Genomic DNA, 22021 nt, shown 5'->3' with positions numbered 1-22021 from the left:
CGCTCTCATTTATTCATAAAACACCTTAGACAGGTGTCATCTCTTTACGCCTTGGAGCAACTGAGGTCCAGAGAAAGGCTTTTGCCAAGGACAAGCCTGATAAATGTAGGAGCCACCAGACCTGGAAGTCTCTGACCATATGGTGGGAAATGGCAGACACTACCCTTCAGATGAAGGCTTGAAAAGGGAGCAGTCCTGCAGGGAATAGGACCCGGTTCTACCTGAACCCCACCTTGGTCTGCCCTTGATATCTACCAGACTTCAGCCCCACATCCTTCACCCCTCTGTGTGCTTGTCCATCCCAACGTGGCCACCCATACTACCATGTACCCATTCCCAGGTAGAAAAAGAAACTGCCAACCAAAATCAAAAATAGTGTTATTAATTCTGATGTCTCCGAAGCACAAAAAAAAAAAGGAAATAAAGAAACCACCCTTCCCACACTTCAGGCCCCAGGTCCAGGCCAAGGGGGCCACCCCTGCAGTCAGTACAGGCCCAGGGGCTGAGGTGGTCCTGACCACGGGCTCCAAGAGGGACCAGCCCATGGTTTGGCTCTTAGGGTCTGGCTGGGAGGCTGACTGCCTCCATCTGGGGAGCCCAGGCCCTGGACTGGGGATGAGAGAGATCAGGGGTCAAGGTCAGAGGTCTGGGTCATTCAGTTTTGGTACTCTGGCCAAGGCAGCCAGAGGTCAGGGTTCAGACATGGAGGCCAAAGCCACTCAGTTCTGTGGTCCAGCAGAGAGGCAGCAGAGCAGGTCCGTTACTGAGTCCTAGGAGGAGGTCCAGTGGGCGCCACGTAGCTCAGTACTGGTGTTCCAGCAGGGGCTGGGCAGCCGGGCTCTCACGCTCCTCGACAGGGGCAGGCCAGTCGCCCGGGGCACCCGTAGGTGTGCCACTCTCAGGGGCACTGCTGTCCAAGCAAGGAATGTCCTGGGCAGCTCTGGGGGGTGAGGCCTCAGTGCTGACATCCGGGCTGAGGCTGAGGCTGAGGTCTAGAGGCGCCTGGGGGAGGGGAGAGAGGTTGGCAGATGAGCAGGCCTTAGCCTTCTGCGACCCAACCCTCCCACAGGTGCCTTACCTGAGATTTGGGGGTACCTCCTTTGGGGCTACCTGAGGCTGGCTCCCCATCAGATCCTCCTAGCCCCTTCCGGCCCCCCAGGCTCCACTTCCCACTGGGGCCCTCAGAACTGAGGAGACCAGGACCAGGGGGCCGTGAGGTCCGGGGACCCTCTGTGGGGGTAGGCGATGCAGGGGGTGGTCCAGGGAGCCGAGGGGGAGGCCACTGCAGCAGAGGTGGGGGCCGCCCATCACCAGAGCCACTCAGGGAGGGCCGCGGCCCCCAGCCAGGGCCTGGTGGGAGGGGTTGGTCACCATTGCCTGTAGGAGACAGATAAGACAGCAGAGACCTCAGCTGGGCTGCACTTCTCACCCACGGGTTCAGCCCAGCCTCGCCTGCTCACCTGCCGTGTTCTCAGGCGTGGGGTGTGCCATGGGAGGGTTATTGCTGAGGGAGGTCAGGCCACCGCCCCCGCTACAGTCTGAATCATCCACGTTCCCGCCACTATTGCAGCCGGCACCACAGCCCTTGTGAAGCCTGGGGGTGGGGAGGTAGAAAAGGGATCAGGAGGGACATGTCTGAGGCCAGAGTCCTCACAAGCATGAATCCTCAGCCCCAGGACAAGTCATCTAATACCTCTGAGCCCCAGGATCCTCCCCTCTAAGAAGCTGCCACCTACTTTGCAGAGTCTTTTGAGGGTGCGTTGTCAACAGTGCTTGACAGCTAAAGGCCACTGTTAGCTCTAGGGGTAAGGTGACATCTAGGAGGGGCAGGTCAGCTCTGGGAGGGGGTCATCTCTTGGGATTCAAGCCCTGGCTCCAGCACGTCCTCCCTCTGAGACCCAGGAGGGAGGTACTGCACCTCAGCTTCCTCCCGTGCCACACGTCACCCCTTCCTGAGGCCTCACCTCTCCCAGCTGCGCAGGAGCCAGCGGGCAATGGCACCCAGGCTGATGGGGCCACCCCACAGCGCCCGCAGCTGGGGGTGGCTGCCAGCCAGCGAGGTGGTGAGAGGCGACACGTAGATGGGGTAGCCCAGCGGCTGGTCACAGGAGGAGTTGATCATGTTGCGAAGCGCCTGCTTGGCATTCTGGATGCTGCCACGCTCAGGGTTGCGGTTGCGCAGGAACACCAGCTCCTGCTGCTGCCCGGCCCACAGGCCGCGCACGCACTCCCGGTTCACCTGAGAGCCACGTGCCAGGGTCAGGGGACTGGCCCAAGGGGTTTTGGGGGCAGGGCTTAGGGCAGGTGGGGCCGGCCCAACCTTGATGACTCGGAAGCTGAGGTGGCGCCGGTTGAGCATGATGATCTTGTACTCATCAGAGGCATCATCCAGGACGTGGCGCAGCGCCAACAGGGAGGGCGTATTGCTGAGGATGGCGCTGCGCCATGCCGGGTCACCCTCATGTGAGATGACCAGCCGCTCCTCGTTGGCCGCAATGGCATCGTATAGGGCTGCTGGCTCCTCATATTCATCTGGGGACGTGAAGTGGTCCTGGTAGGGAGGACAGGGGGACCGGGGTCAGTGGCCCCTGCCCTGGAGACAGGCTTCATTCCCCACCTGCCCATGCTGCTGGGCACACCCCTCCCCGACCTGGTGAAGCTTGAGGGCCATGCGAACCCCAGGCGCCACAACGCGGTGAAGCAGGTCCATGTCGGCAAAGACCCACTCGTCGCGTGGGGAGGTGATGCGAAAATCCCCCTTGAACAGGGCATGCAGGCCGTAGAGGAAGGGCTCCAGGCTAAGTGAGAGGAAGAACGGGGAGGGGAAAGAGAGGGGTGTCGAAGACCCAGGGGTAAGGCTTCAGAGTGATCCAAGCAGAGGCCTTTCCTCACGCTGGGCCTCAGTTTCCCCATCTTGACAGGCCAATCTCTGCCCATGTCTCTCACAGAGCGCTGAGGAGCAGGCAAGGTCATGACCCGGAAGTGCCCTGCCCACGGGAGAAGAGGTACCCCAATAGGAAGGGCCACTGCAGTTTCTGTGGCCACTGCGGCCAGAGACCACAGGGCTCTTTGTGGAAGAGGTGGGGTGGGGACGGCAGTAGGCCCAGTGGGACACCCGAGCACTCACCTTGCAGACATGCTGTGAGAGGCTGTCCCCAGGGCCCGGCGGCCCAGCACACATAGGCCAAAACACAGCGTGACCAGCGGGGAGTTCCAATCCTGGTCCACGGGCTGTGGCATAAGGACCCCCGTCCCAGAGCCCAGCTCAGACCTGGGACAGGGAACTTGGAGTGGGGGCTGGGGCCCAGGCCAAGGGAGGCTCAGAGTGAGAGGAAACCAAATAGGGAGAAGGGAGGCAGGGAAGCCCAGGTCCCACAGCCCCAGGTGGCAGCCTCAGGTAGTGGAGCCTGACCTGGCTGCGCCGGGAGGCACAGTACTGGATCCACTCGAGGTGCACTGCGCAGAAGGAGGGCAGCGAGAGGCCAGACAGGCGGAGGTCATAGTCCTCATCCACACTCAGAGAGAAGGTGGGATCCGAGTCGGCATAGCCGGGCGCCCGCACAGGCCTCAGGGCTGCCGCGATGCCCTCGTGGCTGAGCCACGCCTCCAGCTTTGGTGAGCGGCTCACGTAGTAGATGATGCTCTGGGAGAGGAGGGGCAGGCGTCAGGCCGGGGTCCCAGCCCTGGCCACTGGAGAAGAAAGCATGGAGGTTCAGAGGCTCTTCCCCAAGACTGAGCTGAAGTCTGCTTTCTGGGATGCCCCGCTCCTAAAGCCGTCTCAGCTCTCAAGAGCAACTAGGCAAGTTGGCTCCTTCCCCTAAGCCAGGGAGGAGGAGCAACAAAGTCACCAGGAGGCACCCACTTACAGAGTGGTAAGTCCTGTGCTGGAGCCAGCACTCACAGGAAGCATCTGCCTGCCTCTGACCAGAATATGCCGTTTATATGAGGAAATATGAGGCTCAGACAGATGGCAGCCCCTGAGAACAAGATCATCATGCTCAACCTTTACCACCTCAGCTTCCAAGTCATCAACGTGGGAATGGCCCCACCTGCCCTGAACCCTGTCCCCCACCCGCCTCGGGCTGGCCTCGACCCTGGGGTGAGGCCCTCAGGTGAACCTTCAGTGCCAGTGCAGCCTGTGGGCGGGGCAACAGCAGGGGCTGGTGTTCCTGCACAAACAGAACCCCGAGCGAAGGAGCATCCAAACGTCACATGGGCAGGGGGCGGGGAGCAAAGCGGGCAGGACAGACTGAACTGCAATCTGAACACCAGACCTTCCCCATCATGACATTGTGGGATCCAGATCTCGGGGCCGGAAGGGCAGGCTGTAGTATTGGGCCTACCTCAGAGCGCCTAGGTCACAGATCCCTTTAGGCAGCTGAAGCATGACAGACATCAGGCCTCGCCTCAGAAAGAAGCCACGGGCACACCTGGTACCCAAAGCTGGGGGCTCCTGGACCTCTTGTTAAAAGGCCCTGTTGGTTATAAGCAGGGGTTTGGGCAAATGTACAGGAGCTTTGAAAGGCAGGTAGCTGGCATGGCCAGGATGGATGGGCAGGTTAAGGCCGGCAGGGCAGCCAGTGAGGTGACAAAGATTCCATGTGCCACCCTGAGACGGAGATAATGGGGCAGGCCCTTTGCCAGGGCAGACCCGCTCCAGCCTGACCTTCTTGCCCACAGCTTGCCTCTACAATCCAGCTTTTTACCAGAGCTGCTAAAAAGACCCAGAAAAGAAAAGCTTTGGCCAGGCAGCGTGGCTCACACCTGTAATCCCAGCACTTCGGGAGGCGGAGGTGGGAGGATCGCTTGAACCCAGGAGTTCAAGACCAGACTGGACAACATGGCGAAACCCCATCTCTACAAAAAATACAAACGTTAGCCAGACGTGGTGGTGCACGCCTGTAGTCCCAGCTACCTGGGAGGTTGAGACGGGAGGATTGCTTGAACGTGGGAGGTGGACATTGCAGTGAGCCCAGATGGCGCCACTGCACTCCAGCCTGGACAACAGAATGAGACCTTGTTTCAACAAAAAAAAAAAGAAAAAAGAAAAGTTTCAAGTACAGGGGGAGGAGCTGGCCTGGCACATATCAGGTGCTCAGGTGCTTGGTTAACCTTCACCAGCGCCATCCTTTTCTCTGACACACTCACAGTCATCTCGGGAGGAAACTGAAGACGGGGGCAATACTAGCAGCGGCTCCACCCATGAGCGCTCACTGCAAGCTGGGCTCTGCCCAAGGTGCTTTCCGGGAAGCACTGCCCGGACTCCGTGCAGCCTCAAGCCATGGTGCCTTTTCCGACTCTTGTGGTCTTTCCCAGCTGCAGGAGCAGGTCTGAGAGCCCAGTGACTCCCACGAGAAGGGCAAAGCTAACAGGAGGGGCTCTGCCCCGACTGGCCAACCTCGAAGGCTGGAAAGGACCTATCCCTGCAGCTGTGACACTTCCCCAAATGCACCAAGCTCTCCAGCACACCCGCCTCCCCCCGCCCCATCCCCGGCAGCCCTGACTTGTCCTTCCAAGTTTCACCCTCAGTCCACATCCTCAGCGGAGCCACCCCAGGTCCTCCAAGCATTTCCCCCAGACTCAAATTCTGCCCAGCCTTTGAGGCAGCCTTAGATGTGGCAAGTCAGCTTCCCCATGGGACAAGAGACCTCGCCAGGCGCATCTCAACCTGCTGGCCCTGGCCTGGCAGGCACAGCGGGGCAACCTGGGCAAGGGCACCTCTCTCAAGATGGGACCGGAAGGTAGACTGGGCCATCACCTCTGGGTGACCTGGGACTGGGAATGTCCCTCTCTAGACACAGCCTCCTTCTTGATGAAAGGGGGGTGGTCTCACAAATCCTTGCCTAGGAGTGGCTGGGAGGGCAGAAGGAATGACAAAGAAATGACAGCTCCTCTGATACGTGGTGTGGACAGGATGTCCTTTAGAGAAGGCCAGCCATCAGCGCGTGAAACTGTTGCAGAGAGAACCTAGGTGGCAGGTGGCAGGCTCACCTGGGCCCCAATAGGCCACCCCCCGAGCCCAACATAGGGAGTGCCAAGGCAGATCCTAAGAAGGCATGTGGGAGCCTCGACTGTGACCAGCAGGCCACCCCACTCCCAGTACCCTTATTCTGGGCACCACAAGCCTCAAATTTTCTTTTTTTCTTTTCTTTTTTTTTTTTTTAGACAGTCTTGCTCTGTCGCCCAGGCTGGAGTACAGTAGCACGATCTTGGCTCACTGCAACCTCTGCCTCCCAGGTTCAAGTGATTCTTCTGTCTCAGTCTCCTGAGTAGCTGGGATTACAGGCACCCACCACCACACACACCTAATTTTTTTGTATTTTTAGTAGAGATGGGGTTTCGCCACACTGGACAGGCTAGTCTCAAACTCTTGACCTCAAGAGATCCACCTGCCTCAGCCTCCCAAAGTGCTGAGATTACAGGCATGAGCCACCACGCCTGGGCAAGCCTCAACATTTCTGCCGTCTCAGGGAACTGCAATAACCCCCACTTCTCAAGGGGTAAGCTGAGGCACACAGGGAAGAAACATTCCAGGCTGATCAGAACCCCCATTCCAGGGCTCCTTATGCACCCCACATTGCCTCAGCAACTCCCACCATCCCCAAGAGGTAGCTCAAGATCCTCAGGCCTGGCTCAGAGCCCTCAGGCTGAGGCAGGAAAGCTCCGTGGCTCAGAGGGCTGGCCTGGGTTCAAAGCCTGGCTTGGCCACTTTCTTCAGATTCTGGAACCTCTGCAAGCCAACTTCCACATCTGTGAGACAGCAGGGCCCCTCTCAAAGAGTAGGGGGACTCTACCCAGCTCAGGAGAGATGTCCAGCATAGCGCCCACCCAAGGCAAATGCTACTGCTCAGGCAGCCGCTCCCATGACGATCATTAACGCAACAACTGCTAGCTCTACCACTGCTCTGTGCTGGGTGAGCTGGGGGCAGGGGGCAGGTGGTTTCAAAGGCTGGCCTCTGCAACTGCCCACCTGCCCCATACTCACTGCCCAAAGCAAGCCTTCCTTGCCTGGGAACCTATCAGAGCCATATGGGCATAGAAGCCCCTGTAACCTGAGGTCTGGCAATGGCACCTCAGGGGACACTTAAACCCTGAGGCCTTGGCTTCCCTTGGACAAAACAGGTTCCCAACAACCCAGAAAGGGGTACTGGGGCCTCTGGTCCGCGAGCGCTCACCAGCAGGGGCCCTGCTGCCCGGCCGCGCCTGCCCGCCATACCTTGACGTAGTAGGTGATGAGGATCTTGCGGAGGTCGAAAACCTGCAGCATGGAGGCAGCGTTGTTGTCACTGATGCTATAGCCCTCCAGCACGTACTTGCTGGCTGTCACCTCCCAGGCCAGCCAGCGCTGCCCGAAGGCGGCATTGAAGGACAGGACCCGTGGCAGGTGGCCGGGTTCGCAGCAGCAACAGCCCTCGTCCTCCTCCACACCCTCGGTGATGGCCTCCACCTCACGCTGCTGGCAGTAAGTGCCTGTGGGGGAGGGGTGTGCAGTCAGGAGCCGCAAGAACAATCCCTACCTGCCCCGTCCTGGGAGAGTGACCAACATGGCATCAGAGGCCTGTTGCCATTCCCCCCCGGACGCCAGGGGAGTCAACCTTATTGGATGCCAACATTCACAAAGGAGCGCCTGCCTGTCCCCTTCCAACTCCCAGCATCCAAGGGCAGGGCAGGAGGGAGCAGGGACACTGGGTCTGGCCCCTCTGCACTCTTCGGGCATTCAACACACGTCTTCCTGAGAGGAAGGAGCTGGCTCGCTCATGGCGCCCAATCCGTGGGCCAAGCCTGAGACCACAGAGCAGGCTGGGCATGAGAACTCAGACCTCCAGGCCCAGGCCCTTACTGCAGTGACCTGTAGAGTCACTGGGACCTAAAGCTGGGGCAGGCACAGGGCTTGGCCAAGAGACCCTGCCACCTCATTGCTCAGACTGGGAAACGCGGCCCAGGGAGGAGGAGTGCCTTGCCCAAGGCCACCTGCCAGCCTGCGCAGAGCTGGACTGGACCTCGCTCGCATGTGCTATTGAACACAGCTCCCATGTCAGGCCCGAGCCGTGCCTGCCCACCCGAGCCTGGTCCTGCGGCTCACCCCGGAACTCAAGGCCACGCAGCTGGAAGGTGACGAGGCCATTGCCAACCTCGATGAGGTGCACCAGGGCGTTGAGGTAGTCGGAGGCCAGGACGAAGCAGTCGCCAGGGCCGTAGTTGCCCCAGCGGCCCAGCGCCAGGTCCCCACACAGCGTGTGCTGCAGCGAACGCGCCAGGTGCTCGTAGAAGATGGAGTTGAGGTTGTTGTCATCAGCGCCTAGGACCCAGGACAGGCAAACGGACAACGTGACAAGTTAGCGAGGCTCCCTCCCCAGGGAGGCCCTGCCCTAAAGCTCCTTGGATGGCTGGGTACACACCAGGGTTCCGGTCCAGCTGTGTGACCAGGCGGGTGTTGGAATGATCCACACGTTTAGTGCTGTTCAGAGAGAGAGCAACAAGGCGGTTGGCCAAGAAGGTGAAGAGAGGGTGCACCCTGCTCATGCTCTCCCTGTGCCACAAGGCCAACGCCATCCAGGACAGCCCCGTTATGCAGGCAGATGAGGAGACTGAGGCTCAGGGACATGAAGGGACTCACGCAGGACACACAGCCAGGAAGCAGGGAGGCTGGGCTCATCCCCAGACCCCACCATCCCCAAGCTGTGAGCCCGAGGCCTTAGCCTGGTGCAGGCTCTGCCCGCATCAGATCCACCACCTCAAGTGTCCCCACTGTGCCCAAGCCCTCCCATACCTGCTGTGGGCCCCTCTGTGGGTGGCCTCCAGCCTGGGCTCCACACCCCTCCCTTCCTGTCCTGCTGGGCGTGCTCCCGCCTCCTGTGAGACTCACTTGTAGTCACGCTCCCAGAACTTGAGGGGCCGCGCATAGGACATGATGAAGACGGCGCTGCCCAGCAGCGGGTTGAGAGGTGTGGAGAAGAGCCCCGAGAGCAGGGCCTGGACGAACAGCATGGCTGAGTCTGAGCTACAGTCAAGGAGGCAGCGGGCAACAGGACCTCCCAGCCCCCCACCACCCCCACTGCCCCAGGCCACAGCCCTCCCTGCACAACCCCACCCAAACACAGGCCGGATGCGTGGCACGGCAAAGGGCTGGGCAAAGGCGTGGAAAGCCGAGCCCCAGGTGATCTGCCAGGGCGCGATGTAGGTCAGCACAAAACGCAGCTTGTACAGCAGGTCCCACAGCTGGCAGGGCCAACAGGGAGAAGAAAAAAGACATGCAGGGTCACTCATGGAAGCCCCTGGATGCCAGGCCCCATTCAGAGGCTTGGGTCATCCCACTGGGGCCAAGCTCAAGATCACTACCAGCCCTTGTGCTCTGGACATGGCTCAAGGCACCTGACACCATTAGCAACCCCTGCCTGAGCTCTAAGAGGGCAGTGGCCATTTAGTTCACACAAGTACCCTGTGAGCTTCTTATTCCTATTGCTGGCCCCATTTCACAGATGGGAAAGTTGAAGTTCAGAGAAGATACAGAAGGTAAGTGACCTCCTCAGGTCATGCCACTAAGTCACTGGTGAGGCTGAAGCTGGACTATAGTACTGAAAGTCGAGGAGAGCCACAGGCCCTGCCCTCAGAGGGTACGCAGTGTGGATGCCCACCATCCTGGGCCAGGCCAGAAAACAAGAACAGAATGCTCACGTCAGGGAGAAAAAGGCTCAGGCCTGCCTTTTTCTCCAGTAGAGTACAGGAGGCCTTTGGCCTCCAGTACAGTGCAGGAGAATGGTCCTTAGTTCAAAGAGCCCCCAAGCCCTGGCAATGTCACAGCCAGCAGAGCACCTGTACACGCCAAGGCACTAGGAGCTTCCGAAACTCAGCTCTGACTGCTCTGGATCCAGGGTGGCAAAGGGGTGCAGAACTCAGAGGTTTGCATCCAGAGGGTAAGGCCAGGTCCTGATTACCCTAACCATTTCTGAGGAGGTGGTCGTGGGGTCAGACAGGCCTGGGTTCACATCCTGGCTCCCCGCCAATTCTCTGAAAACCTGAGGCAAGTCCCTCAACCTCCTTCAGCCTCAGCTTCCTCTCTGTAGAGAGTGGAAGTAACCCCTTCCTTGAGAAGCTGCTGCAAAGGCCCATGGTGCTGATAGAGCGGTGGCCACAGGCCCTCAGGAAATTCTCTTCCCACCCAGGCAGAAGTTGGCTCTGCTCCCATTGGGCAGCCTGGCGTCTGGGCCACAGCCACCAGCTCACCTTGCTGCAAAGCAGGGACATGAGGAAGTAGTCAAGCAGAAAGCCCTGGGAGAGGCGCGGGTAGTCGAAGTGGAAGAGCAGGACAGTGAAGGCCAACGTCAGGTACTGCTGCGGAGGGCAGCAGAAGGCTGAGCGCAGCAGCTTCAGCCCAGCCACGGTCATCAGCAGCGCCCGGCAGCTGTGGGTGAGGGGCAGGCATCAGGTGCTCGGTAGGGGACCAGGGGCAGTGGGTATAGGTGTCCCATCCCTTGCCTACTCTGGCCGGAGAGCAACCCCTGGCCTCTGCTCTGCCGGGTTGACCCCTGCTCTTTTGGACCCGTGACTCTTAGTCCCTTCTCTTCCAAAGGAAGTGGTGGGAACACATTTGCTTTTGAAGAGGCAACACTTCTCCTGCTGTAGTTTGCTGAGCAACCTTAGACGTGACTCATTTCTTCTTAGGCCTCAGTTTCCCCATGGATCAAAAGGGAAAGTGGGTGATGGGATCGTTGAGGGTGGGGTGGTCCTCACTAGAGGCAGTACTTGTCCGGGTGGCTGACGACTGTGTGGGCATCCACCGTGAGGGCGTTGAGCACCACGGCTGGGTAGATGAGGTACTTCTCTACGCACTGCAGGCCAGCATACAGCTTCTCAAACCACATCACCTGGGCGGCACCTGTGTGCAGAGGCCAAGACTCAGTACCTGGCTTCCACACGCCCACCTTCCCTGTGGAAGTCCTTCCCTAGGAGGGCAGGCTGTGCTGTCCTGAGTCCTCAGAGACTCTGGGGGGAGGGCTGATCTGTGGCAGCTCAGAGAGCAACGAGCCTCAGCAGGGAAAGGGCTCCACATGCCACTTAGCACATCGAGGCTTGCTTTATGGTGGGTGCTCTGCCCTGCTTTGCTGTCTGCAAAAACAAGGCCAATGATGAAATCGCAAACACCCACGTACAGCAGGCTGGCTAGGGCCTGATTGCACGGTGAGCCCGTGAGCTGGGCCCTTCTAAAGGGCAGATCCCTCGGTTCAGGCTGGTTGTAGCCACAGACGGATGCTAGTCCGGGAGGCAGAATCTTCTGTCGTTTAAGAAAAACTCAAGAAACGTGGATCTTCATATCTCAGATCAAGATGCTAAAATACAGGCTCCAGGATTTTTTTAAAAATGTTACGCAGCCCAGTAAAAATGTGCTCCAGGCAGCTCTGGTCCATTGATGACCAGTGTTTAATTCTGGACAAGAGATCCCTTCAGGGCCTTGGGGTTCTAATTCTTCCGTCTCCTCACAGACAGCAAGGAGGGCAGGACCAGGGCAACGCAGGCAAGGCAAGGGCACAGCAGGGCACGGGGAGAAGAGTAGGTGGAGAGCGCAGCAGGGCAACACGGACACAGAGGGCAGGGAGGGTGCAGAAAGGGTAGTGTGGGCAGTGAGTGCCCCCTGCTGGCACTCCTGAGCTGAGAGGACCACAGCTCTCACCAGCCAGGCTGCAGCCTGAACCACTGCCCAGGCCTGACCATCAGGGGCGGGAACTCACCACGCACTTCATACTGGCTGTACTCCAGCGGCTTCAGCACGGGCTGTGACAGGCAGAACCAGGGCAGCTGTTTGCGGAGTTGTGGCAGCAAGTAATGTGTGAAGAAGCCCACGGCCCCAGCCAGTGCGTACAACACGAAACCCAGCACCGACTGCAGGAGGGAGAGGCCAGAGGCTCAGCCGACGGGAGCAGACCAAGGGGCCACAGAGGGCCACCTGGCACAAGCCGGGGAGGGGCTGCCCAGGGTGCTCAGATCGAGCAGGCTCCCACCAAGACAGTGAGAGGCAGCAGCGGCCCATGCCACACAAACCTTCAGGGCAATAAAGACGGTGCTGGCACTGATGGCGAAGGTGAGCACGGCGATAACCACACACATCACCAGGTCGGAGTGCAAGACCTCACGCTGCAGGGCCAGGAGAGACATTCAGCTGCCCGGCCAGGAGAGACACTCAGCTGCCCAGCAGCCCAGGTTGGACATGCCCCTCCCAGTACCCCCAGAACTTGTCACCACCTCCCCACAGAACCCCACCCCCCGCCCCCTCACCACTGACTGGCGCATCTTGTCCGGCAAGGGGTCCGGGGGCTCGGCCCGGGCTGTCTCCAAGCTGCGCTCCTCCAGCTCAGGGAAGAGCTTGCTCCGGATCAGAGACCTGGGGGTGAGGAAGAGTCAGGAGGAGGACGCCCCTTCTTCCCCGGCCCCAGTCACAGGCACATGCACAGACCACAAACCCCTACTGTGCAGACACAAACACACGACCCGGAGTACACACACCAGCGCGAGCACAGGCGCGTGCGGGAACCCACCAGAGCACGGTGGGGTCGCTGCTCTGCCGGCTCAGGTGGTAGGACAGCGCCACCAGGAGGCCACAGAAGACTGAGAAGAGGACAGGGACGTGCTGCTCTGGCCACGGAGTCTGGGGAGAGAATCCATGCTGGTCAGGGGAGGTGAGGTAAGCATGGAGTCCGGGCTGCCCCCATGTGAGAAGCCACTGCTGAGCCCAGTTCACAGCCCCGCCCCAACCATCCCTACACACTGCAGCATGCCCCCACCTCGAAAGCCACCCCTACCTTGATGGCCCCAAGGCAGAAGCCGTAGAGCAGGGCAGCGGCCAGCAGGCTGCGGGAGAGGCTGAAGACTGCCGTGAGCGGGCTGGTGGCGGCTGTGCGGAAGGGAGAAGTACAGCCCAGCTCTCACCTGCAGGTACCCACCTCAACCCTAGCCCCACTTCCCCTCAACTCCCAGAGGCTGGCCTCCCTGGAACGGCACCCCCAGTCCATTGTTCTCTGTTGCTCCAAGCCCCAAGGGGCCTTCAGAGCTTCCAAGATTCTCAGATTTAAACCACTTGCCTGGGGAGGGAAGGAGAGAGGAGAGGGCGGAAACCCTGAGTCTGCAGTACAGATGCGGAAGAAGGTTCCGCAAGGGTGGAGCCAAGGACCCAATCGGAGGGCCCTCTGGGGCCTCCGCACGGACCCCACCCCGGAGCCACATGTGGGCATCATACCTGTGCCCCCGAAGCCGTGCATATCTATTTGCTCCAGCAGGTACATGAGGCAGGTGTTGACCTGGGGCAGGAGGCCCAGGAGGAAGACGAAGGGGAAGCACAGGGTGAACACTGGTAGGGAGGGGACACGAAGGCCCGGTCAGCCTGCTGGCTTCCCGCGGCCCACCCTCGGGGACTCACTCTCCTGGGCCACCTCATCCCTGCCCCAGCCTCACCAGTGGCCACGTCTCGGGCACAGAAGAAGAAGGAGGCGGAGAAAAGCGTGAGGCCATAGAGGGAGACAGGTGGGAAGGGCTGAGCTGAGCCCAGGGCGTCCAGCAGCCAGATGAGCAGACAGCAGATGCAGAAGTAGACAGGCCGGCTGTACGCGATCACCCAGTTGTGGCCCTGAGGGGTCAGCGCATGAGGAGCTGGGTCTCCCCCACTGGCCACGCCTCTGGCACATGCACACACTCAAGGGCCCCAGGCCTGGCCCTGGGTCCAAGCTGGAGAGCCTGGCCAGGTGGGGGCGATGGAGGTGAGGGACGAGGGAGCCCCAGCCCTCCATGCCCTACCCTCCTCCCCACCTGGTCTCAGCCCCTCCCGGGGCCTCCTGGCCAGAGGCGCTGCTCCATGGGTACTCACGTGCATGGGGGACGCCGCATCAGGCTGGACGCTCTGGAAGAGACAGGGCTACGTTGGCAACTAGAGCCGATGCCCACGGGATGGTCAGAGGCCCCGGACCTGTTCAGCTCCACCACTAGGCAGTTATGAGTGACCAGGTCAGGCCCCCGAACTGTCCTGGCCTCAGTTTTCTTGCTTGTAAAAGAGCTGGCCGGCTCTAGGGAATCTTAGGCAAATTATCTACCTTTTAGCTTATACCCCTTAAAACTGAAGTGGTGGGAAGGGCAATCTCGGGGAAAAGCTGGGTGCGGAAGGAAACACAGGGAGCCCAGCCTGACCTTCAGCAGGGAGTACTGGCAGGAGGCGATGACTAGGCAGAACTGGAAGACCCAGATGTCGGTGAAGAAGCCCTTGAGCAGCAGCAGGTAGCCCAGGAAGGCCACAAGGCTGCTCAGGCCCACGCCGAAGATGTTCTCCAGCACTCCCCGCGTCCTGCAGGAACAGCCAAGTCAGGGCATGCCCGTCCGGCCTCACCTTCCAGTGGGGCAGTGGGGGAGATGGACCTTGCCCTAAAGGCCCAGCTCTGGGACCCTGCCCATGCCAGACCCTTGTACTCTGACGACGCAAACACCTATAACTTTGAGGATGCGGCCTGGCAGCACCTGTTCCAGAGACCATTGTATTGCTCTCTCCTTCCCAATCTTTGCCCACTCTGGACATCGAGGGCTGAGAGCTCAGGGTGCCATCACTCCCGAGATTCCCCCATCCCCAGCTGAGGCTGAGTTAACTGCACGCGGCTACATCCTGCACGCTATCTCGGGCGTGCAACGCTATGCACATGGGACCAGCACCCAGTCGCTGTATCTAGAGAAACCCAAATGGATGGGAAGCCACATGGGCTCTAGGCCCAAGTTCTCTACAATGGGCAAGTCATCTGACTTCTCTATCAGATTTTCTGGGACTCAGTGTCCCCTCTGAGAAATGGGAAAGGTGAGATAACTGGTCTGTGAGCTTTTCTAGGTTACAGCACTCGATTTTCAAATCAACAGAAGCTAATACAAAAAAGTGAATAGGACGGCTGGGAGTGGGGTCTCACGCCTGTAATCCCAGCACTTTGGGAGGCAGACGCAGGTGGATCACGAGGTCAGGAGATTGAGACCATCCTGGCTAACACTATGAAACCCCACCTCTACTTTAAAAAAAAAAAAAAAAAATTTAGCCAGCCATGGTGGTGGGTGCCTGTAGTCCCAGCTACTTGGGAGGCTAAGGCAGGAGAATGGCGTGAACCCGGGAGGCGGAGCTTGCAGTGAGCCAAGGTCATGCCACTGCATTCCAGCCTGGGCAACAGAGAGAGACTTCGTCTCAAAAAAAGAGGTTTTTTTAGCAGGACTTTGGAATAGACAGATTTAATACAGCACCACCCACTTGGCCACCCCTTTACACCACAAATGAACCATAGGAACCACCACTACAGACTCCAGCCAACAACACGCCCTCAGCTTCCCCCAAGTCAGGCTCTCTGCTGCCTGCCTTCCTCCACAGGTAGAGAGTCTGGGGAGTCAAGGTCCAGGGGCTTTCCAAGAATTGGGGGCCAAGGCCGCAGCACACTCACCGGTCCAGCAGAGCCAGCAGGGCAAGCCGCTCGTAGCGCACAGAGGTCCAGCGGCCAGGGAGAAGCCAGTACTTATAGCTATGCTGGGCCCGGGGTGGCGCTTCCTCCATCAGCGTCTGCTCCTGGGATTCGTGCAGGGAGTCCTGGTCCAGCAGGTCAAACTGCAGTCCCCACAGCCGCGGCCGTCAGCCCCGCCACCCCACACACCGTCTACTGTTACCCCCTTCAGCACACCAGCCTGGCTGACCATTTCCATCAGCACATAAAGGCCCCCATCTAGCGGCCCCAGACTCCACCCGAACCCTTCATCCCAAAGGGCTCCTCCTCTCTCCAGCTTTCCAGGATGTGGCCCGATGGCTGCAGGGGCTGCCTAGAGTCACCAGTTCCCACGCCTGTCTTCCCCAGTCAGGCAGACTCTCCCACCTCTTCTGAAGCTCAAGGAAACCCACTTGTCCTTTGGGACCTGGCACAAATGCTACCCTCCTCCCAGACAGGGCCTGTCACTGTCACTCTGACTACCCCATCCAAGAGTGCATACAGAGCTCAGCCTTGAGGACAGGCCTAGGTGCCAACGCCAGCCCTGAGGCCCTGGGCACATGACTTGACCTTTCTCATTTGTTGTATCCTTCACTCAACAAGCACTTGTGGGGCCCCAGCTATGGGCCCGGCCCTGCACTGGGTTCCAAGGATAAAACAGCCAGAGGCGCACAGCCCTTCCCTCTGGAGGCGGCCGCCGGCCACGATTCCACTTGACATGGTTACGAGGAAGAAATGAACCAGAAGGGAACAGATGGGAGCTGCTGGGGGCTGCTCAACCTATCTGTGGCCTTGAGGGTCAGGGGCCGGGTACGCTTTCATCATCATTTTTTAAACTCTGAGATGGTGTTTTATGCATTCTTAGCACTTCTGGTGTTAATAGATTAAGCACATAAATTTACTGTCCAAATTGTGATGTTCTTAAGAACAACAGAGAACACTGTTCATGACTATACTGAGACAAGAAATGTTAACAGAGAGCACTCCAGCATCCACATGTGCACAGTGCACGCAGGGCAGCAGAGTCACCACGGGGTCCCTGTTTGCCAACAAAACACCGCCACTCCCACAAGTATCATCATTAACACCCATAGCCCCTGTTTACCGTGGGCCCCTCCAGAGTTAGGAATATACTCCAGAGGTATTCATAGAATAAACAAATAATTGACTTCTCCAGCTATTCAGACTCAGAGCCTCTGCCAGCATCAAAGGTCAGGACAGATAGAGTAGGGACCCTGGAGCCCTCACTCAGCACAGCCCATTCCTCCTGGGGCACCTGGGCAAGCTCTCTATACAGGCCAGACTCAGTGATCTGCCCACCCCATCATGCCCCACTGGCACGGCCCTTCCCCGGCCGCTCCTCACCTCCGGGATCTCCAGGGGCACCCGGCGCACCTGCATGCCCTGCAGAACCACAGGCCTCGGCTGCAGCAGGTTCAGGCCGCCTGTGGCCTCAGGGACATCAGCTGAGTGGAAGCTGGAGGAATGTGAGTGTCGGTCCCTGTGAGAACAGCAGCCATCAGGATCCCATGATAGGCAAGCCCTGGGGCTGGGTGGGGTCAAAGTCAAGGCCAGGCACATGGGGCAGTCTGTGCCGAGACCAACCAGGACCCAAGGGACAAAAGTGCTGGGGTCAGGTGGCAGAAGTGCCTCCCTCCCAGGCCCTGGCCCGAGTGTTGAGGCTGTGCCCTGAGCTTCCTAGAAACTTCCTGCCTGGAGTGTCATGGAGCCAGGGACCCGAGGAGGTCTGTCCTTTGCTGCTCCCCATCCTCCCCCTGCAGGTCTGAGCTGCCTCTGCCAACCCAGCAGGAAGAGAGCTAACTCCAGGCTCAGGGAACTGCCCAGAGATGCAGGCCACCAAGACAATGGCCTGGGAGGCCAGGCTTGGGAACTCACCAGACTCCATTAGCTGCCTGCTCCCCTTGCTGCCCTACAGGGTTCTCGTAGCCGCCTCCAGCCAGACCAAAGGTGTAGGAACGCCGCACACCTGGGGCAGGGTATGGGAGATGATGCAGCGTGGCAGAGACAGGAGCACCAAGGCCCGGCTCATGTGGGCACCAGACCCATCAAATGAGGCAGAACCCTATGCTGTGTCCTCTGAGAGGGCAGCCCAGCCTCTGGACAGGAAAGGGCCTACAGGTCAAGAGCCTGGGCGCAGCAATCACCTGCCCTGGCCTTAGATCTCCCCTGTACTGCAGGCTGAGCCTCCATTTCCTCATCATCAGAGAAAAAGATGACAGAGACACCGTGCCTCAGAGAGGCTGCAAGGATGATGTCTGGCAGAATTAGCAGAGTACCTGCCACAGGGCTGAGGAAGCACCACTGCTGGGAGGACTCAGGTTGTTGGGGGAGGGCGGGGAGGCACCGGGCCAACGGGCTTGGGGAAGGCTCACCGCTCTCATCGTAGAAATAGTGCACAGCACCCTCAGAGGTGTCATCAAAGGTGCAGGCCTCATGCACATTGGCACCGGCCCGGGTGAGCAACAGTGAAGAGGCGAAATGCAGCGCAGAGGGCAGCGTCAGCGCCCGGGAGTGAGAGGCAGCCCGGCCCCGCTGAGCCTCCTGCAGGCTGCTGGAGAGGGTCAGCCCCAGGTCAGCGCCAGTTAGAGCTCGTGGGCCCTCCCCGGCCCCTGGTGCCCCTCGGCCCAGCCGGCAGGGTGCTCACCTGGGAGGCGAGCCCATGACAGAGGCTGGAGGGGTGGGGTTGCTGCCTGCATTGTGGCGTCTCCGAATGGCCTGGGTCCGCCTCACACTGCTTGAGCGGTCCCGCCTGCCAGTCTCCTCAGCTGCTGCCCAGAGAGAGGTCCCCAAGCGTAAGTGACAGATGCTCAGACAGGGCTGGGGGAGTAAGGCTGGAGATGGTGCTCCGCCAGGAAGCTAAAAGCCTGGTACAACCACGCCCCAGCTCTGGGGCCCAGCCAGGTCACATAGCCCCTTGCTCAGTTTCCTTACTTGCAAACAAGGATGACACTGATCTGCCCTGCCCCACCCCACTGGTGGTGGGAGGATGAGTGTGGATGATGAGAGTCCTCAGGGGACAAAGACTCAGGTGCTAACCAAGGATGCGAAGGCAGGTGGCTGAACCCATGTCTACGAGATTTGGCAGACAATGTCAATCATCACCAGGCCCACATTCATCTGCTGCCTACGACAGAGGCTGAGCTGACACTGACCAGGTCCGCTCTTACCTGCCCTTTGCCCAAACCCAAGCCTGTAACTCACGTCCCCCAGCCCGCCTCTAGAGCCAGTACTCACCTCCCCCAACGGCACCTTCCTCCTGCAGCTCCCCCCGCCAGCCGGGCTGGTTGGCAGCAGGTCCCCTTCGGGCCTCAGCAGGCAGCACAGCAGGCTCACCAGCAGCCTGCTCCACCCCAACCTGGGCCTCCAGCTCGGCCTTGGAGCCAGCCAGTGGGGGCCTCAGAACATCACCCCCAGCCCCATCCATGCTCAGCACTCGGGCATGTGTTTTAGCGCTGGCAGTACTAGGCGTCCGCTGGGTCCCATATGGCCGCTTGGGGGGCACAGCAGTTCCCTCCTCAGCCCCATGGGGGGCCCTCCGCTTCCGGGGTCCCCCTGCTGCACCCCGGGAGCTCTCAGGGGAGTAGCAGGAAGTAGAAGAGGAGCTGTCAGTACTGTAGCGGCGCTGCGATCGGAGACTGGAGGCCGGACTCAGTTCACTGCCCTCGCTGGTGTCTTCATCCTCAAAGAAGGCCCCACCTTCAAGCAGGGGCCGTCGAGGGGCACGGCCAGGTGGAGAGTGTCTTCGCAGGGGTGGCTGCTGTTTGCTAGGCCGTAGCAGGGCCAAGTCCTTGGGCCGCACAACCAGGAGCGGCTCAGCCAGGCCCGGTGGTGTCCCTGCTCCAATGACCGTGTCAAAGGAACGCAGCGTGTCATCTGAGGGGACTCCGGCGTCTGGCGAGGCGGGCAGCTCAGCCTCAGAGGGTGGGTCTGTGTCGCTGCCCTCAGGGGCTGGCCCCCCTGGGGGGCTGTCCAGATGGGTGGAGTTGGTCTTCTCACTCTTGAAGCTGCTCAATGTCTCCCTATCAGTGCCGCTGAAGCAAGAGTCTGAGGAGCCCGCTTTCTGGGGCGTGGGCTCCCCTGAGCCCCGCCGGTCAAGGGGCTGATAGCCACCTGCCCCCCTGCGTTGCTCCCGTCGACTGCTGGTCCTCACCAGGGCCCGGTCAGGCCGGGTCAGGGTCAGGAAGCTCTTGCTCAGCTCCTGGCTGAGGCTCCCCTTCAGGAGGGGACTCATGGGAGTGTCAGCCATGCTGCTCCCACTCCAGGGCGCTCCATCTCCAGCCAGAGGAGAAGGCTCTGAAGAGTCTGTACTGGGAAGAGAGGGGTCTGGGACAGCCCCTGGAGGCGTCTGGGGAAGGTCTCCAACTGCCAGAAGAATGGGAGACAGAAAATGAGAAAAAGGGTTTCCTGCAAAAAGAACTGGTGGTAAGGGGGCTCTTACGCCCTGTACTTTTCCTGAGAGCCCAGCCACAGCAGCACACTGGGGAGGTCCCACAGAGGAATACAGAGGAGACCCAGGATGGAGCCAAAGTTGAGGGGATTCAATGACAAAACAGCTGGTCTAGCCCACAAGCCTCAGCCCCATAAGGCCCACGCACTCAGTTTCTCCTGCGAGCTGAGCTTCAGCATCTCTCGGTCAGCAGAGGTCACGATCACATTGTTGCTGCCCTGCTCCCGCACCAGCTCCTTGATGTCTGCAACCACGGCCCCAGAGGTGTCAGCAGGACCCCCTGGCACAGCATGCCAGCCCCTGTTCCACAGCACTATGCTCCAACCCTAAAGAGCAGCCACCTACCTCTCAGGGGCCCAGAGTCCTCCATTCGGGGCAGCAGCTCCTGAGTAGACAGAGAGAGGCGTGAAGGAGCAAACAAGGCAAGAAGTAGGCTCAGGACGCACCCACAGTAGGGACTGGCTCGCGGAGGAACAGCAGGACAAGCTGAAGTCCAGGCCCACTCACCGAGACCTGGTTGAAGCCAAACACAGAGTGCTGGGAGCTGCAGCGCACTGGGGGTGTGGAACTGACTTTCCGGAACACTGTCATCTCCACTCCGGGGTCCCTGGCAGTGAAAAAGAACAGCAGCTTTGAGCTAACCTCTCCTCTGTGTATGCTACTTCCATCTTTGCCACTGCTTCTTCTTCAGAAGTCACTTTACAATTCCTAGGCTAATACAAGACAAGTGTTCACATTCACTCAGAGAGCCAATGTTCCCTAAGTCCCTACTCCACCCTGCAAGGTTCAGGCCCAGGCACCAAAACCCCTCAATCCCCAGCACAGTCCCTACCCCACCCACCTGGGCGGATTGCTGTCCCCCTGGGCAGGCTCTTCCTCCAGCTCCCCCATGGTAGAGCTGCGCTTCTCCACGATCTCGCCCTGGTCAAACATGGCATGCAGCCGATAGTTGACGGTCTTGATGGCAGCAAAGATGACAGCCACCACGAGGCAGTACACGCCGGCCACCATCAAGCTGGGAGGCAGGACCTGAAGATGAAAGTAAACCAGGTCTCTTTTCACAAAGCCTTGCCACTACAGGACGTAGCTGCCATCGTCGTCATAGCTAGGATTCACAGACTCACTAGAAAACTTCATCACCTCTGCACACAACCACTACACAGCTCTCGGCAAGGAGCTCTGTCTTCTGTTTAGCTGGATAAGATTAAGTGTGGGGTTCAAGGTCACTCGATCCAAGAAAGGTAGACTTTGGCCTCTTCCACGCAGACCCAAACTCTGCAGTGATTCCTCTCTCTCCACGTCCCAGAGCCCAGGGCACGGCCCCGAATCCCTGCCAGGCTGCCCTCCCTCTCCCGGCTGGAGTTACAGGTGGCCGTGGCATCTCACCATGTACAGCAAGAAGGGAAAGATGAGCAGGAAGATCCAGACATAGAGGTGGAAGCAGTTGGAGAAGGTGCTCTGGTGCGGGTCGAAGAACCAACCGCCGGTGAGCGAGGCCCACACCCCCTGGCGCAGGATCTGCAACACCTGCGACCCCATGGCCCCGCCGCTGCTGCGCGCGCCCCACTCCCGGGACCCTCATGGGGGCGGCCCCCGGCCCATGCCCCGTCTGGCGCCTGAGGGCCCCGGGGCCCGGCCTCACGCTCACGCCATGGCCTCCCCCAGCGGGGGAGGGGGGCTCGGCCGCGCGAGGGTGCGGGCAGGGGGCGGGGCCGACCGGGACAGTCAGCGGTGCAAGGCCCAGACGCGGGGGTGGGGCTGCATCAGGGGCGGGGTCCGCGTCCCCACTCGTGGCCCAGAATTGCTCCGAGGGGCCGAGCCGTCAGGCAGGCGCGGGGCACGGGCCGGGCACCCGTCGGCGGCATCCAGAGGTGGGCGTGGGGTGGATGCTCCCGGGGTGCAGGCGACAGCTCTCTAGTCTCCGGACCAGGGAGAACCCCAGGATCTGGGGTCCACTTCCGGGGTCGCAGGTCACTCGCTTGGGGCTCCGCGCTCGCCCGGCTTCTGCCGGTGCCGGCCTAAGGAGGAGGCCGGAAGAAGGAGCCGCGAGCCGCCAGCCTGCAGTGGCGCATGC

At 60.1% G+C, this 22021-nt stretch overlaps 1 protein-coding gene across 6 annotated transcripts; it reads right to left on the bottom strand.

Annotated features, from left to right (window-relative positions):
- Positions 1 to 361: 361 nt before the first annotated feature.
- Positions 362 to 22019, bottom strand: PCNX3 (pecanex 3). 6 transcript variants are annotated; one of them, XM_021925546.2, is made up of 35 exons: positions 21334 to 22019; positions 20789 to 20976; positions 20455 to 20554; positions 20293 to 20332; positions 20096 to 20191; positions 18735 to 19862; positions 18145 to 18268; positions 17873 to 18051; positions 17376 to 17466; positions 16845 to 16980; positions 15444 to 15604; positions 14170 to 14323; positions 13853 to 13885; positions 13444 to 13615; positions 13229 to 13339; positions 12795 to 12886; positions 12531 to 12640; positions 12271 to 12376; positions 12037 to 12129; positions 11727 to 11877; positions 10732 to 10876; positions 10225 to 10402; positions 9111 to 9219; positions 8867 to 8996; positions 8400 to 8458; positions 8084 to 8299; positions 7217 to 7470; positions 3413 to 3643; positions 3128 to 3231; positions 2651 to 2798; positions 2321 to 2551; positions 1965 to 2239; positions 1461 to 1594; positions 1079 to 1377; positions 362 to 1002 (listed from the first exon to the last, which is right to left on the bottom strand). In XM_021925546.2, the coding sequence occupies exons 1-35, from the start codon at positions 21484 to 21486 to the stop codon at positions 802 to 804; spliced, it is 6132 nt and encodes a 2043-aa protein (XP_021781238.1). In that variant the 5' UTR covers positions 21487 to 22019; the 3' UTR covers positions 362 to 801. The 6 variants fall into 6 exon arrangements, with proteins under 6 accessions (XP_021781238.1, XP_021781241.1, XP_003909612.2 ...); XM_021925549.2 differs by having other exon boundaries at positions 15444 to 15586; XM_003909563.5 differs by having other exon boundaries at positions 15444 to 15565.
- Between the last annotated feature and the right edge of the window lie 2 nt (positions 22020 to 22021).

This window comes from Papio anubis, chromosome 12, assembly GCF_008728515.1.
Source record: "Papio anubis isolate 15944 chromosome 12, Panubis1.0, whole genome shotgun sequence".
NCBI lineage: Eukaryota > Metazoa > Chordata > Mammalia > Primates > Cercopithecidae > Papio > Papio anubis.
This window is presented reverse-complemented; position numbering and strand designations above follow the sequence as displayed.